This window comes from Spea bombifrons, chromosome 4 (assembly GCF_027358695.1).
Source record: "Spea bombifrons isolate aSpeBom1 chromosome 4, aSpeBom1.2.pri, whole genome shotgun sequence".
Taxonomy (NCBI): Eukaryota; Metazoa; Chordata; class Amphibia; order Anura; family Pelobatidae; genus Spea; species Spea bombifrons.
Genome location: NC_071090.1, coordinates 91817735 through 91831273, shown reverse-complemented (window position 1 = coordinate 91831273; position 13539 = coordinate 91817735). Strand labels below are relative to the sequence as shown.

At 39.9% G+C, this 13539-nt stretch overlaps 1 protein-coding gene across 1 annotated transcript in view; it reads left to right on the top strand.

Annotated features, from left to right (window-relative positions):
• Positions 1–1843: 1843 nt before the first annotated feature.
• The window catches only part of PCSK6 (proprotein convertase subtilisin/kexin type 6), a 64332-nt gene continuing 52636 nt past the window's right edge, over positions 1844–13539 (top strand). Inside the window, exon 1 of the mRNA XM_053464783.1 lies at positions 1844–2089. Within this exon, the coding sequence (XP_053320758.1) occupies positions 1928–2089 (162 nt within the window). The 5' untranslated portion in view covers positions 1844–1927. The remainder of the gene's footprint in view (positions 2090–13539) is intronic.

Genomic DNA, 13539 nt, shown 5'->3' with positions numbered 1-13539 from the left:
CCACAGGAGCCAATAACACACTCCCAGTTCACTTTTATAAGGAAATCACAGCGATTGCATGTAACATGATCCCTTGTGTCGTGACTGCCACGTCGTCTTACCTTCGGGGGTCTGGAGGCGCACTTGTGGACTACTTACCGGGCCTCCTCAACAGGTCCTTTCCTCCGTCAAGCACATGTCACCCGCCACTACACAACATAAATCAATGCACAAACACGGGCATGACGTCACCCACCAGCGCACTAACGCTAATAGACAGCCCTATAAAGCAACACCAGAAAGGACTAGCAGCGCTTAGTTATTCCAGCACCCCAGTGGTAAGCGTCTCAACACCCACTGTTCCACTTGCAGCGCATTCTGTATTTTGTTTCTGGACCACAATAGTTGCCAGCTGCCACAAGCTTTACCTATTTAATGTTTATGAACCGGAGCCACCTGTCTTGACCTTTTGACCACTTTTCTGTCTATTACCTGGTGCCCGCGCATCCAATTACCGACCCTCGTGCATCCGCTTCTGTCTGTGCTGTTCTACTATCTTCCAGACTGCTCGGGTCAGCAGTGTTTAGCAAGGGCTCTGATGATCCTGGAAGTTGTCTGACACCTTGATTTAATAATCACAACAGTCCCAACTGCACAATCAGCAATTTTTTTTGTAGAAGTGGCTTTTTTAGTTATAGGTTGGAGGAATGGGAGTTACAGGGTGTTTGTTGAATGTAATTGGGTATTAGCTGTTTACTACAAGGATAGATAGTGAGTCAGGCTTGATCAGTACTAGATTTTGTAATCAAATGACTGTAGAAAGAAGATTTCATTTGGTTAGCAAACCTTACTTATTGCATATTATTACCCACATACAATAATCCGGCACATTCATAAGAACACAGATCAATATATCTCACCATCAAAGGGACACTCCAGCCATCATGTGTACTTTAACACAAGAACATCCACATCCCACGGGTTCTGTAGGAGTTTATATATATACATATACATTTGGCATACAAGAGATGTGTTTCCCAGGACACATCTCATCATATGTGATAAGTATATTACAAGTCAGCTCCAGGGCATCAGGGAGGGCTTCCTAATGAGACCCCATGTGCAGAAAATGCTCCTAGAAAATTTAGTGGCAGCATTTTCCTGCCACTGATTGGCTACTTAAAGTAAAAAAAAAAAAAAAAAAGTATTAAATTAGAAACCTGGCATTGTGCTATCACACTAGATTGATGAGTGTTCACCCACACACCGCGAAATTTCGATGATAAGGCAGACCTGCCGCTTTAAGACCAGGGGCCACAGAGAATTGTGCGTTGGGTAGCAATATATAAAGGCGTTATACAGCCCCAAAACTCATAATAATGCTCATGCAATAATTGACAATAATAAATACACCACTCACTCTCTAAATACCCTGCACAGTAACTAATTAACAATAAGTCGCTGTATAAGAGCTGTATTCACGCCTTGCCATATCCTAATGTGATTCAGAAGGGTGTCACACCCAAAGTAAACATCATTGCTGATTTATCGAAGATAATTGGTTAATATATGGACTCTGATAAGGTGCAGCTGTATACGGGACCCACATACGGTCTGCCGGCGCATCATCACGTCTAGTTCATTAATCCGAACGCCCCGTACATTCCGAGGGGAGATGCGTTCCCCCTATTAATAGCCCCAACACGCATGACCACGCCCACAACAACTTAGTTCACACCCTACTGTCGTAGTAGCCACGCCTATTCCCTCACCGACCGCAGGTTGGGCCCGTTCTCAGCATCCGATTGGCTAGAGAGTTGACAAATAGTAGTGAGCGCTGCTCTGCCCTAGCAGATGTCCGGAGCCGAGAAGTTGAAGGCTGCCAGTCCGCCCCCTACACTGTGCAAGCGGGCAGCGGACCCCGCGCACTCCCCTGCAGCTTCCCAACATGCCATCCATTGCCGGCCCTTTCTTGCTTCTGTTGCTGCCCGTCTGCTTGGCATCTAACCCCCGCACCGTCTACTCCAACCACTGGGCTGTAAGAGTTCCGGGGGGACCCGAGGTGGCATCAGAGCTGGCTGCTAAATACGGCTACCTGAATCTGGGGCAGGTGGGCATCCGGAGCTACACTTCTTCCCTGCACAGTGAATTGTTAAAGCGGCAGATCGTACTGATCACTGTATGATGCGCAGCGCCCAGTCTAGAACGGAATTGTGCTTTATCTCTTTAAATATATGTACCCGATACAGAGATGCGCTTTATTGGTTATGCCAATTTCTGCTGTTCTCTATAATACCGATTATGCCTTTTTTGCGCTGTATATTTCGTTTGATCGCAGTAGTTAACTCTAATACTACCAGTTGCTTTTATTTCTACTTATTCCAATAACTTTTATTTCTTCTCATATAGTTATTGATTTCTGAGCCAAAAGACTACAATTCAGTAATCGATGACCCTTTAATGCACTTTAATGATAGAAGTAGAGCGATCATTCCCTGTTACATTAGCTCACCGCTGCAAGAACGTTTTAAACAACCATTCTACAAATCATCTGGCATAGTATCATTAACCCTTTAATACTTGAGTGATATCTAGCCAGATACCCCCACTGGCAGTTAATGTGTTAAATGATTGCATTGCCTCTTTCATAGTTGTACCTGTAGGCACTTGGTGTCCATGGGAATTGACTAAGCGTTGACTAAGCTTCATTATGTTGGGTGTGTGATCATCTTGTTTGCTTGGGGTTGTGGTGTCATTTCTTGTCACTGTATAATTACATGATGCTGGAAATGCCTGCTGCTTTTGTTTTCTCATTAAGAGCACTGATTCAGTGTCAGCCCTGTAAGATCTCAACTGGTTTTCTGCTTTGACTGGCAGTCATAATCTTTATGGCTCTGCACACCTCATTACTTCTGGGTATTATGAGTTATTCAAACATTTATGGAGCAGATCCTGGTGTTCATGGAGCTCCCATATCTGCTATAGTATCAGCTTTGTTATATTCTGTAATGGATATGAGCATCGTGTCGATAGTTTAATGTAGTGTTTTGTTGTATTGAGTACTCTCAGGATGTAGGCTTAACCCTTCACATCTTGTTTTGGCAAAAATATTTATTAGAATATTGCTCATCCCAGTGTTATTGATTGTTTACATGTGTCTATTAGATCTTTATATGTGTGTACATATATTTTGTTTCATATAAGATGTATCTGTGTGTGTTATATATATTCTACAATTTAAGCGTTATAATTATAATCCCTTACATATTCTCTTATAATACTAATTACAAATGTTACATTGAACTTTAGCTCGAAACTTAGTTATGAACGTGACATTGGTTTTATTCTGGTTAAATGTATTAGGGAGGAAAAAGCTGTTGCAGACGGTAGTAATATTTGGGGAGCTTTAATGCTTTTGAGGTAAAGTACAGGCTTTTATAAATGGCATCGGGGTGATTTTGGCCCATAGTGATTGTCCAGGATGGTAGACAATGCTCGTGGGCTGCGATTTTCACGGATCGCCAGCGATTCTCCGGCATTGCTTTTATCCTTGTGCTTGGGATCCTTTTCATGCTGAAAGCTGAATTTAGTCTCAAGCTTTGGATTTTTTTCTTCAGCATAATAAAGTAGCTAACTTTGCAGAATTCCTCTGTATTTTTGCTCCATCTATTCTTCCGTCAAGATGCCCAAACCCCGCATGCTGCCGACCGATAATTCGCTGTACGGAATGGTATGTTTTTAGGCATGTTCGGTGTTTGCGCCACACCTAGTGCTTTGTGGTTTGCCAAAAAAGTTTTAGCACAAAACATTATTTGACCGCAAAACATTATCTCACACCTCAGCTGGGGCACTTATCCTTTCTTGAAAACTCCAGAACAACAAAATCCACCCTCATGTATTTAACAGGACCTCTCAGCTATAGGATGCATTAATGTGTGTGTGATGGCTGTATTGTCCCTTTAAATGGTCTATTGGTAGATGCCAATAATTGGGTATTAATGGCCGTAATAGGATATTTTAATTTAATCTGTGTAAATGGAACTCTTTCAGAACACATGGATTAAATACTATTGCAAGTAACGTAGTTTTTATTTTAAAGTGTAGTATATTTGGTTTTGATCCTTTGGATTGCCAAACATGCCTGTGATATGTGGTTGGCCAAGCAGACCCTGGAGGCCATCCATGTATCATATATGTCGTGGCACTCTGAGCTCCTTTCTCTATGATAAAAGAAAGCTAGGCATCTGCTCCAGGAGAAGAGAATGCTGCTCATTCAACAGCTTCTCATCATACTATAAAAAAAAGAGATTAGATACATGTAGGTAGCGCTACATATACTGGATAAATCTACCGAGGGGCTTGGGCTTTCAAGAAAAGTGTGCACGTTTTATTACTTTAAAGTTGTCCTTTTGGGGGGGGGGACACAAAACCATTTAATTATTTTTAGTTTTGTAATTAGAAAAATCCTTATGTCTCACTAGGTAAGTGGCTTATAAGGTTGTCACCTACAGGTATTTCGGGAAAAACTGAAAATTGGCTGGGGGTGGCTGGACCCCCTGGTACTAAAACTGTTAACGTTGTATTCACTGGAAATAACCTAAAATCTGTGTACTTTTATTTCTTCATAGTGTAACGTGTGGATAGCTGCCTATGAAGTTAGGTGTTATGTATTTTTTAGTTTTTAAGGAATTTTAAATGGGGCAACAAATGAGCGACAAATGACCTTGTATGTAGGGTTCAGGCACTAAAGATGGTAGTGTTTCATATGAACCGTATACTCACAGTACACAATGTTCTTCAGTTAGAACGCACTTCTGAATGGTTGGTACTTGGAGAGGCGGTATGTGTAGCTAGCCGCACAAGCGACTGCATTTGCCATAACCTTTCCTTTTTAAAATACTTCATCCGTATAGTACCCCGTAACTTCTGCCAGTATAGCCTTTGTATCCATGTTTTATGCAGAAGTAAGTAATTACAACAGGTCTCCCAAGTGCTTTAATACGTGCGTGGTTGTATGGCTAATGTAATGTAGGCTTGTGTTGTGTTCAGAAGTTTGCTATATAAACTGTGATATACTGGTCGCTCCCATATGTTCTGCTTTCTGTGTGTTTATTTGAAAGCGCTCGATGTAAATGCCAATCAATAATTTGCGGTCCGCTCATCTAGTGAAGTGTTGTTAATGCAGAGTATTACTGTTTGGAGGTGATTCGGGTTATTGATAGCTCAGAGCAACATAGTGCTGTGTAAAGAGGTATTTCTATTAACACTAAGCACTCTGTTAATTCTCTGCTGTAATAATTAGAGGGGTCCTTAACGTCTATTAAATGGGCAGCTATTATGGTTAAATTAGTGCAGATTCTGTCTAAATACTGGCTGGATGGACATAATTATTTATGATGTGCAGACAACACGAATTCAGTTACTTGTAGAGTTTAACCATTCTAGAATAAACACTACGCAAGTTAGCATGTCCCAAAAAAGCAGATTATGGTACGCTTCTTACTTTTTATACCTTACTTTCTTCTTGTTATTAGAATGACACAGGTTTATGTTTAACACACTGACAGCTGAAAGGTATTGTGACCTAGAAAGTTTTTAGTTTTTGATCTTATTTTGGTGTATGCTATGTGACATAAATGAGCCACTTATTAAGCAATTATCTATGTGTGCTGTCTGCTTTTTAGACATTCTGTCCACCGGTTCAGCCGTAGTTGGTTGAAATAAAAAAAAATGCCAACTCTGTTGATCCAGAAGGCAAAAAAGGCAAAAAAAACCCCAAAGAAGAATCTTGACACCAAAGGCATTCAGATTTTTCTCTGGATTATATGAACCTATGCCGATGTTCAATTAATCATAACCCAGAATGTCTCTGTGTAAGACATCCAAACGGTTTCGTATAATTATATACAATACAATATATGATTTTAGAAAGTCATGCCAGATTCACAGTTGGAATAAGGCATCAAGAGCCCTTTCACCAACCATCTGAGGGCACTGGGCTACAAGAGAGGCCCATGGGTCACTTCCACAATCTCCAGTGTCTCTGCAGCACCACAAGGTTGTTTTCATGATTTAAGTAAATGTTTTTTGGTATTAAGTCCTATCATGGTGTATATTAGTGTATGTATGAATAAATAGACAATCCTATAGTATTATTATAGTACCATGACGTTCTCCACTTGAAATTCATTGTGGCTCATTTGGTTAAAGCAGAAGAAATACACCTTTGGGAAGAAAAAAAACAAAACAAAAAACATAGTTCTTATAAAAATGTTTTACTAAAAATGAACTAAATTTTTTTATATATATTATATATATATATATATATATATATATATATATATATATATATATGGCACAGCTGCCTTTTCAAGCACTAATCATTTTTACACAAGTGTAGACAACACTAGTTTTTAAGAAGTGTTAAATTACCCCTCCTGGGAAAATTTGTTAACGCTGTGCTGTCCACCAACCCAAAAAGCATTAAAAAAAAGTTTTCTGATTCTCCACAATGTAAAAGGTCTTTTGAACGTGTGGTTTTACTGTGCTTGAGGAATGTTCTTGAGCATAAATTGGAAATTCTAAGCAAATTAAAAAAAATAATAATTTTTCCCCTGCTTATTATGTATTTGCTGATTTGTGTTATATGTATGAATATTTTTTCACACAGGATCCCTACTTGTCTTTTGAAAGTGTGTGTTAGTGCAAGTGTGTAAGTGCGTGGCTGCAAGGGCAAGCGTGAATGTGTATGTGTGTATGTGTGTGTACTGTGACAGTTTACCCACTTAGACATATCTGTGAAAATATCCATCATGAACCTTGTCTGTGCCTATCCTTGGTTAAAATGAGTATGTGTGACTGTGGTTGTAAGTGTACAGGGTTAACGTGTGTGTGGATGAGCGTACAAATTAAACAGTGTACAGTATGTGTCAGAACATAGTGTATGTGCGGGGAGTGTCTGTGCATGGTGCTACAATGAATGGGTGTTAGAATGAGTGTGTGTTCGTGTTCAGTGTTTCCGTGTATGGCGTTAGAGTGAGTGTATGTATTCAGGTGTCCGAATACCGTGTTAGACTGGGTATTGTGTCCACGAACAGTGTGTTGGTGTATGTTAGACTGAATGTGTGTATTTGCAGTGTTAAGAGTGTATGAGCCAGAGAGGTGGTGAAAGTAGAGCACTGAGTATTTAAGAAACTGTACAGGGTATGGGGCAGAACAATTTCCAGTCCTGGGTTGTAATGAACCATGTGTACCTGGATTAGCTACCCCAGCATAAAAATAATTGCTCTGCACCCTACTTTGTACTGATCCCTCACTGCTCCATCCTCCTAGGCTTTGAAAAAAATATTGGCATCTATGTAAAAGAATAATGGATGCAAGAGAATATCCTTGGCTGGGTGCCACTTGGTCTAGGAACGGGCCCTGGGCGCCACTAAAATTAAGTCTAATCCAGGAGTATTCAGGGTTGACCGTGGTTGCGCAACATTGAGGGAAACGCAGTTGTAGTGTCTACGTTGAAGAAGGCAGGGTAAGTGAGTGGTGTGAGTGTGTTTGAATGTTGTGTATCGCTGTATGTTATTGTGGACATTTGTTCTTGTAGTTATATTAGTGTGTATTTGGATATATGATTGTGTGTACGTGTGTCTGAGTGTGTTAGTCTTTTATGTGACTGGCTATGTTTATGTTAATGTGTGTGTTTGGGTATGTTATTGCAAGTGTTTGTGTGTGGTTATGTTAGTGTTTTGGGTGTGGGGGGGTGTTATTGTGAGGGTTTGGATGTGTTTTTTTAGTGTGAATGCCCCTCCCCAGGTCAGGTTCTTGACCGGGAGCTTAGCATGTCAGGCGCCTTAGACAGCGCCTTCAAATGTTGCTGCATAATTTATTTTATTATTTTTAGCTTTTGTATAGAGCCAACCTTATTGTAATATTTAATGTATTATATTAACTAGTGATATGTTGAGATTTAATGCTCCGGTAATACCCCTGATTAGTTTCCAGGTTATTCTAGGTTATTATTTGGATATGCCTTCCATGCCAACTATACTCCCTCCCACATTGATTTATATATATATATTTATTTTATTGTCCATTAAATAATAAGTTAACACATGTTTTTTTTATGGGTTATCCAAGTATTATTTTGTGATTTGTTTTGTTTTAGATATTGGGTGTGTTTGTGTGTAACGCAAGAGTGCTGACCATGGCCTGGGCCTACCCCTTGATGGCACATTAGCCTGTTGAACATGGAAAGGTGCCTTAAGAGTTCTTGGGGATGGCGGGTGCTATGGGTGTGCCATAGCAAGTCACTGGGTGCAGGGGCAGTTTGTGAACTTGGTGTCATAATCTAAAGTGGGTGGAGCTACATTATGCTAATTGTGTGCGCTTGACAGTGGGTGGAGCTTTGGGCAGTGGGCGTGGTATATTTTCCAGTACGTATTTGATAACTGTGCTGCAAAGTGCTCCTGGAAATGTTTTCCAAATGTTGGCAACTACCGGGTATGTCTTATGTAAAAACTTGAACTGTGTTAAAATAGGAAAACGACATAATATTTTTGGTTAACCTGTTTTTTGATCTGATACCAGTAAACGATACACAAGGTGTTCCTCTTGCAGTTCTACATAGCGTGTTAAAGCCTGGCTGTGTAACCAGTGTCTTCGCCGATCCAGATTATCTGAGGCAGCAGTGGACTTGGGAACATGTTCCTCTAGGATGCTTGTATTATGTTAAGTAATTGTTGGATTATTAATAAAACCTCTTTATAGTAACTTGAAATAAAAAATGTGAAATAATTTGGTCAGCAAAAGCCCTTGAATTGGAGAGCTAATGCAATTCTCCTGTCGCTTCAGGCACCAGTATGGTTGTCACAATCACTGGATAGTGTTTTACCGGATGCATGTGAGCATTAGATTTCTTGATTATTATGCGAAATGTCAGGTCCGGGACCTCCAGAATGCCTGCAACCTGCTTTCAATCAATATTTAATTTAAGAAGTGTACAATTTTTCATTTAGTCCACATTTGGATTTGTTTTGCAGGGAGTGGGGCTGGTTAGCCGGAGATCAAATAAGTCTTCTGTCGTCTTGGTTAAAAAGGCTGACATAGAAATCCACTTTGCGTGTCTTTGGCTTTATCTTCTCCTATGGCCCCTTTAGAGTTTGAGTGTACCTTGTTAACCGTGTGAAGTACGTTACAAAATTTGCAGAAGTTGGAGTTCGTTGATTCAGATTTAGGAATGTGCCCCTCTAAACGGTTCCAGGTTTGCCCTGAAATATGTCTGGAGTCCTCGGTACACACATTTACCTGCCTCCTTCGGTGGTGGCTGTGGGGTTGGATAGAAAGTTCTGTGCCTCTTGCGGTCTCTAGCGGCAGATCCCAGGAATGTTCCAGGTCAGAAGGGAGAGAAAGAGACCGATCTGTGCCACGGTGTCACATTGCTCCACTCCCTTGTTGTGGATCCCACTTGTGGGCAGTCTCCTAGAGGAAATCCTCCTGATCTTTTTCTGTGCTTGAGCAAAAATATGTCCAGTAAATTGAGGGGAAATGTACCTTCACGGTCTTCACGGTGACAAGTTTTGCCTTGTAATTGCCTTTCATGAAAGCCGCCGTTATTCTGAGATAAGTGTCGGCTCATATTGCAGAATTATTCTGCACAATTTCCACTTTTAGGTTTGGTACTGTTCACACTCGCACAAAATGTAAAACTATGTATATCACTAATAAGGAACCTGGTCCACGGAGTGTTTGTAGTGACATTGTTTCTCTCATCTTCCATGTTTGCATTTTCTCCTGGTTTGGTGGTGCATTCGCCACTGTGATGTGGCGTCCCAACCAGTTGTCTAGGGATGCTGCTAATAATGCCAATTCATTTTATGAACATATGGGTATTGTGCTGTCACAACGTGATTCAAAATGTTGATTGGTATTTATCACCTGCCCTATGAAGGAAACGGCCGTCAAACAATGTGGAATTGCATTTTCCAACTTTGAAGAGATAAACACTATGGAGCTGCAGGATAGTGTGAATCATCGCAGGCAGTTATTGTCAGCGGATTTACGGTTCTTGGAGAGATGTAAAAACGTGATTATGTTTTAACAATAACTTCAAAAATTGTCTGATACGGTTCCCCATTAGGAACATTTCAGGGGGTTATAATGTAATCCCCAGCATGCATACACAGAAACAAAATGGAAATTAAATCAATTGAAGCACTTTCCTGCCAGCGATTGGCCGCTTTAAGCAGCCAAAAGTGTAGCGAAAATCAAACGACAGAGGGCAGTGCTCTTGCAGCTCTAAAGCTGTAGCATCTGCAAAAGGTATGCAGGGACTATGGCATCAACATCTGGTGCTGATTTGATTTGACTTGCCATATGTATTTATTTTATATTGGCATTGGTTTGCAGTTCAGTATATAAGGTAAACCCATGGCATGGTGTTAATAGCTTAAAATAAGCAGTTTATGTGTAAGAGAAATCCACCTTGTGTCCAGCAGTGGGAGAAGTAGGCTTCCTACACTGTTCTTGAGGGCTCTTTTATTCTTTCTTCTCAAGTTTCTAACCCGTTTAGAAATGGGTTCCAAGTTTAGACTGGCAATTAAATGTAGACAGGAGAGTTCCTGTCAGGCCATGTAATTAGGGATCAAAGTTCCAACACACTTTATTACTGAACCGATCTTCATTGGTGTGCAAATAATTCATGTAATCATTCAAACGCAATAAACCATTTTAAATGAATGTGCGTTTGAGATCAGCACAAGTCAATAAGTCTCTTCTCTTTTTCTTGTAGCTCAGAATGGTTGCTTGGTGTGATTGCATCAATGTTTTACAGGCCTAAAAGTCAAAATGTACACATAAACAACAGAAAACGCACTTTTAAATTTTGATTTTGGTTCCTAAGGAAAACTTTAATGCCTTTATACCTTTTATGAAAGAGAATGTTCCATAAATGACCATAGAAAGCCACCATATCCTTTGTTCTGTAGCCTGCCTCTAATGTCATATTGTTTTAGGCTTCAAATCTTTTTATCGAAATTTGTTTTACAATAAAATAAATAAATGTTTAATAAAATATCCAGAAGAAGAGGAAAAAATAAATAAAATGGGGGTATCTGATCATCATAGTTGCTTGAACACATATCGACCACTGGACACCTGAATATAATATGCAGGATAAACAAGCAGATCAAAATAACATTTAAAAAAAAAACAAAAAACGATCCTCCAGGTCAATCCAAAAGTCACAAGAATCCAGGATTTTCCGCTCTGAGCAATGCATATTGTGATCTTGAAATGCAGGTATTAGATCATACCTTGTATTTTAAATACAATGAGTCATTTTGTTGTTTTAAGGTCCGAGGTTGACATTGCTGGCACTACTGACGTGCTTTTGTTAAATGTTTGTATGTATTAATCATTTAGTATTTAGTGTTCCTGAATGCTGCGTTCACTTTTGTATTCTGAGCCCCTCACCATTTTTCCAGTTAAACTGTAGGAGGACAATAATAATGCTGATTAAGTCAGAGCAGGTTTACCCTTTATTATTAACCATGTGTTGTACCACAGGGAATAGGTTTGTAACTTTCAGCAAAATCCAAAAAATTCTATATACCAGGTTTGCGCAACTCCAGTGCTTGAAGATCACAGGTCGCAATTTTGCAATATCACAGCATGAACACAGGCATCTCAATAAAAAAATTCATTAAACTGCTTGTTTTCAGGCAGGAATAGGCGGAATTACTGGCATGTTTGTGGCCCTCAAGGCCTGGGGTTGTTTAGCCGTGGTTTAAACATAAATTAAGTTTATTCCCCAAAATGTTTTGGGCAGTCTAGTTAAGGGTTAACATGACTAATCAGTCTCTACTTAAGTTGCATGCCTTTGCATGCTACCGTTCTTTTTTTGTGAGATACAGGTGCGACATGCAGTTCAATGTGAACTTGCATGTCCTTGCCTATAACTTGCAAAATTCACCCCTTCTACAGTAAAGAAAATGGGGAGAAAAACAGAGGTGCTCAGGACTCCCTACCAACCTGGGGAGGGGGCAACAATTGCTCTCTTCTTCCACCACCTTATGCGTACATGGTGGCTATATGCCCCTTTATACCCCATCCGATGGTAATGGGGATGAGCAGTTGATTAAAACCTTAAGCGAGGCAAGGACACCCAGTCGTCCCTTCCCTTCACCTCCCCACTCCATTTCTAGTGGAGTTGGATAGTTAACATTTAAAGAATGACCCATGGGGGCTTCTTAAAAAATGGCTGCAGGAACATTGATATGCTCCTGTGTACCAGCCTGTATTAAGTCTTTGTTAGCTTCGATGGACCCCGTTTAAGTCTAAAGTTCCAGCTCACATTTAAAGTTTCAGGCAACTCATTAGTGAATTTGCATGTTTCCTGGTGTTTTCAGCTTGCATATACTTACATCTCTTACTTTGTGGGCGTGCTAATGCAAGTTAGCTTTAGTCAATTTGCGAGTTGAACTTTTGGTGCAGGCTTGCATTGTTTGCCAGCTCACAAGCACTGGTACTTCTAATGAATAGAATTGCCTGTGTACTTTAGCAAAGTGATCAGGTGCTCCTTGCCATCCTCTGTTCTGCAGATTGATTGTGTGCTGGCATGTTTGTCTATTTAGTAGATAGGTTGACGCAAGGGTCAACTCTTAAACATTGTGAATAAGGGCTCCTAATGCTTGTGGACAAGGGAGCTGCAGACCAAGAAGTGCATGATGGAGTCAAATGTCTTGTATAGTATCAGGTGGAGGGATCAACAAAAGTAACTGTTTTGCTGGTTCAAGTTAGACACAGTTCCCCTACAATTTGTCATTCCAAAATCTGTTCTTTGTCCCACATGCTGTCATTAGATCGCAGTAAGTGGCATACTGCTGCATTTACCCAGTCATTTGACAGTTTCATTTCTGGGACCCATGTAACCCTTTCTACTTTTATAATGTCATGACAATCTGTTCTGTAAGAAAAATCAATTATATTTAGTGGTATAGTTTTATAATATACTGTACGTTTGTTTTATGACAGTTTTATACAGACTAGATTATTTTTACTTGACGGAAAATAACCTTAAAAATACTATTGGCACTTTTCGTTATCTAAATGTCATGCTTATGTGGAAGAAGCAGAAGAATGGCTCGCATAAAGATGACATTCTTTCCTTTGCAATAATTTGAAAAGTAAGAAAAATAGGTTGTTAATGCTGATATAAATACATTTTGTGAATGTGAATTTTTAAGACTGTCCACCTCAGATGTTCCAGAGATAAGTTTAAACTTGGACATCAATTGCTGGCATAAGCTGTGAGGTTTTATTTAGACTTTCCTGCATGGTATACATTGCATGTCTCTCCATCTTTCCTCCAAGAAGTCAAATCAAGTTTTTCTTATTTTAAATGTTAATTTGTTGTTGTTTACTTGCTTACTTACACTTTATAATGCAGCAAATGTTGCAGCAATAGAAAGCACAAGAGTAAAAGGGGGGTTAGAAAAGTCAATACAACATGAAAGGAATAGAAGTCCCCACTAATTTTAAATCGCTGCTATAGAGGGACATATCCCC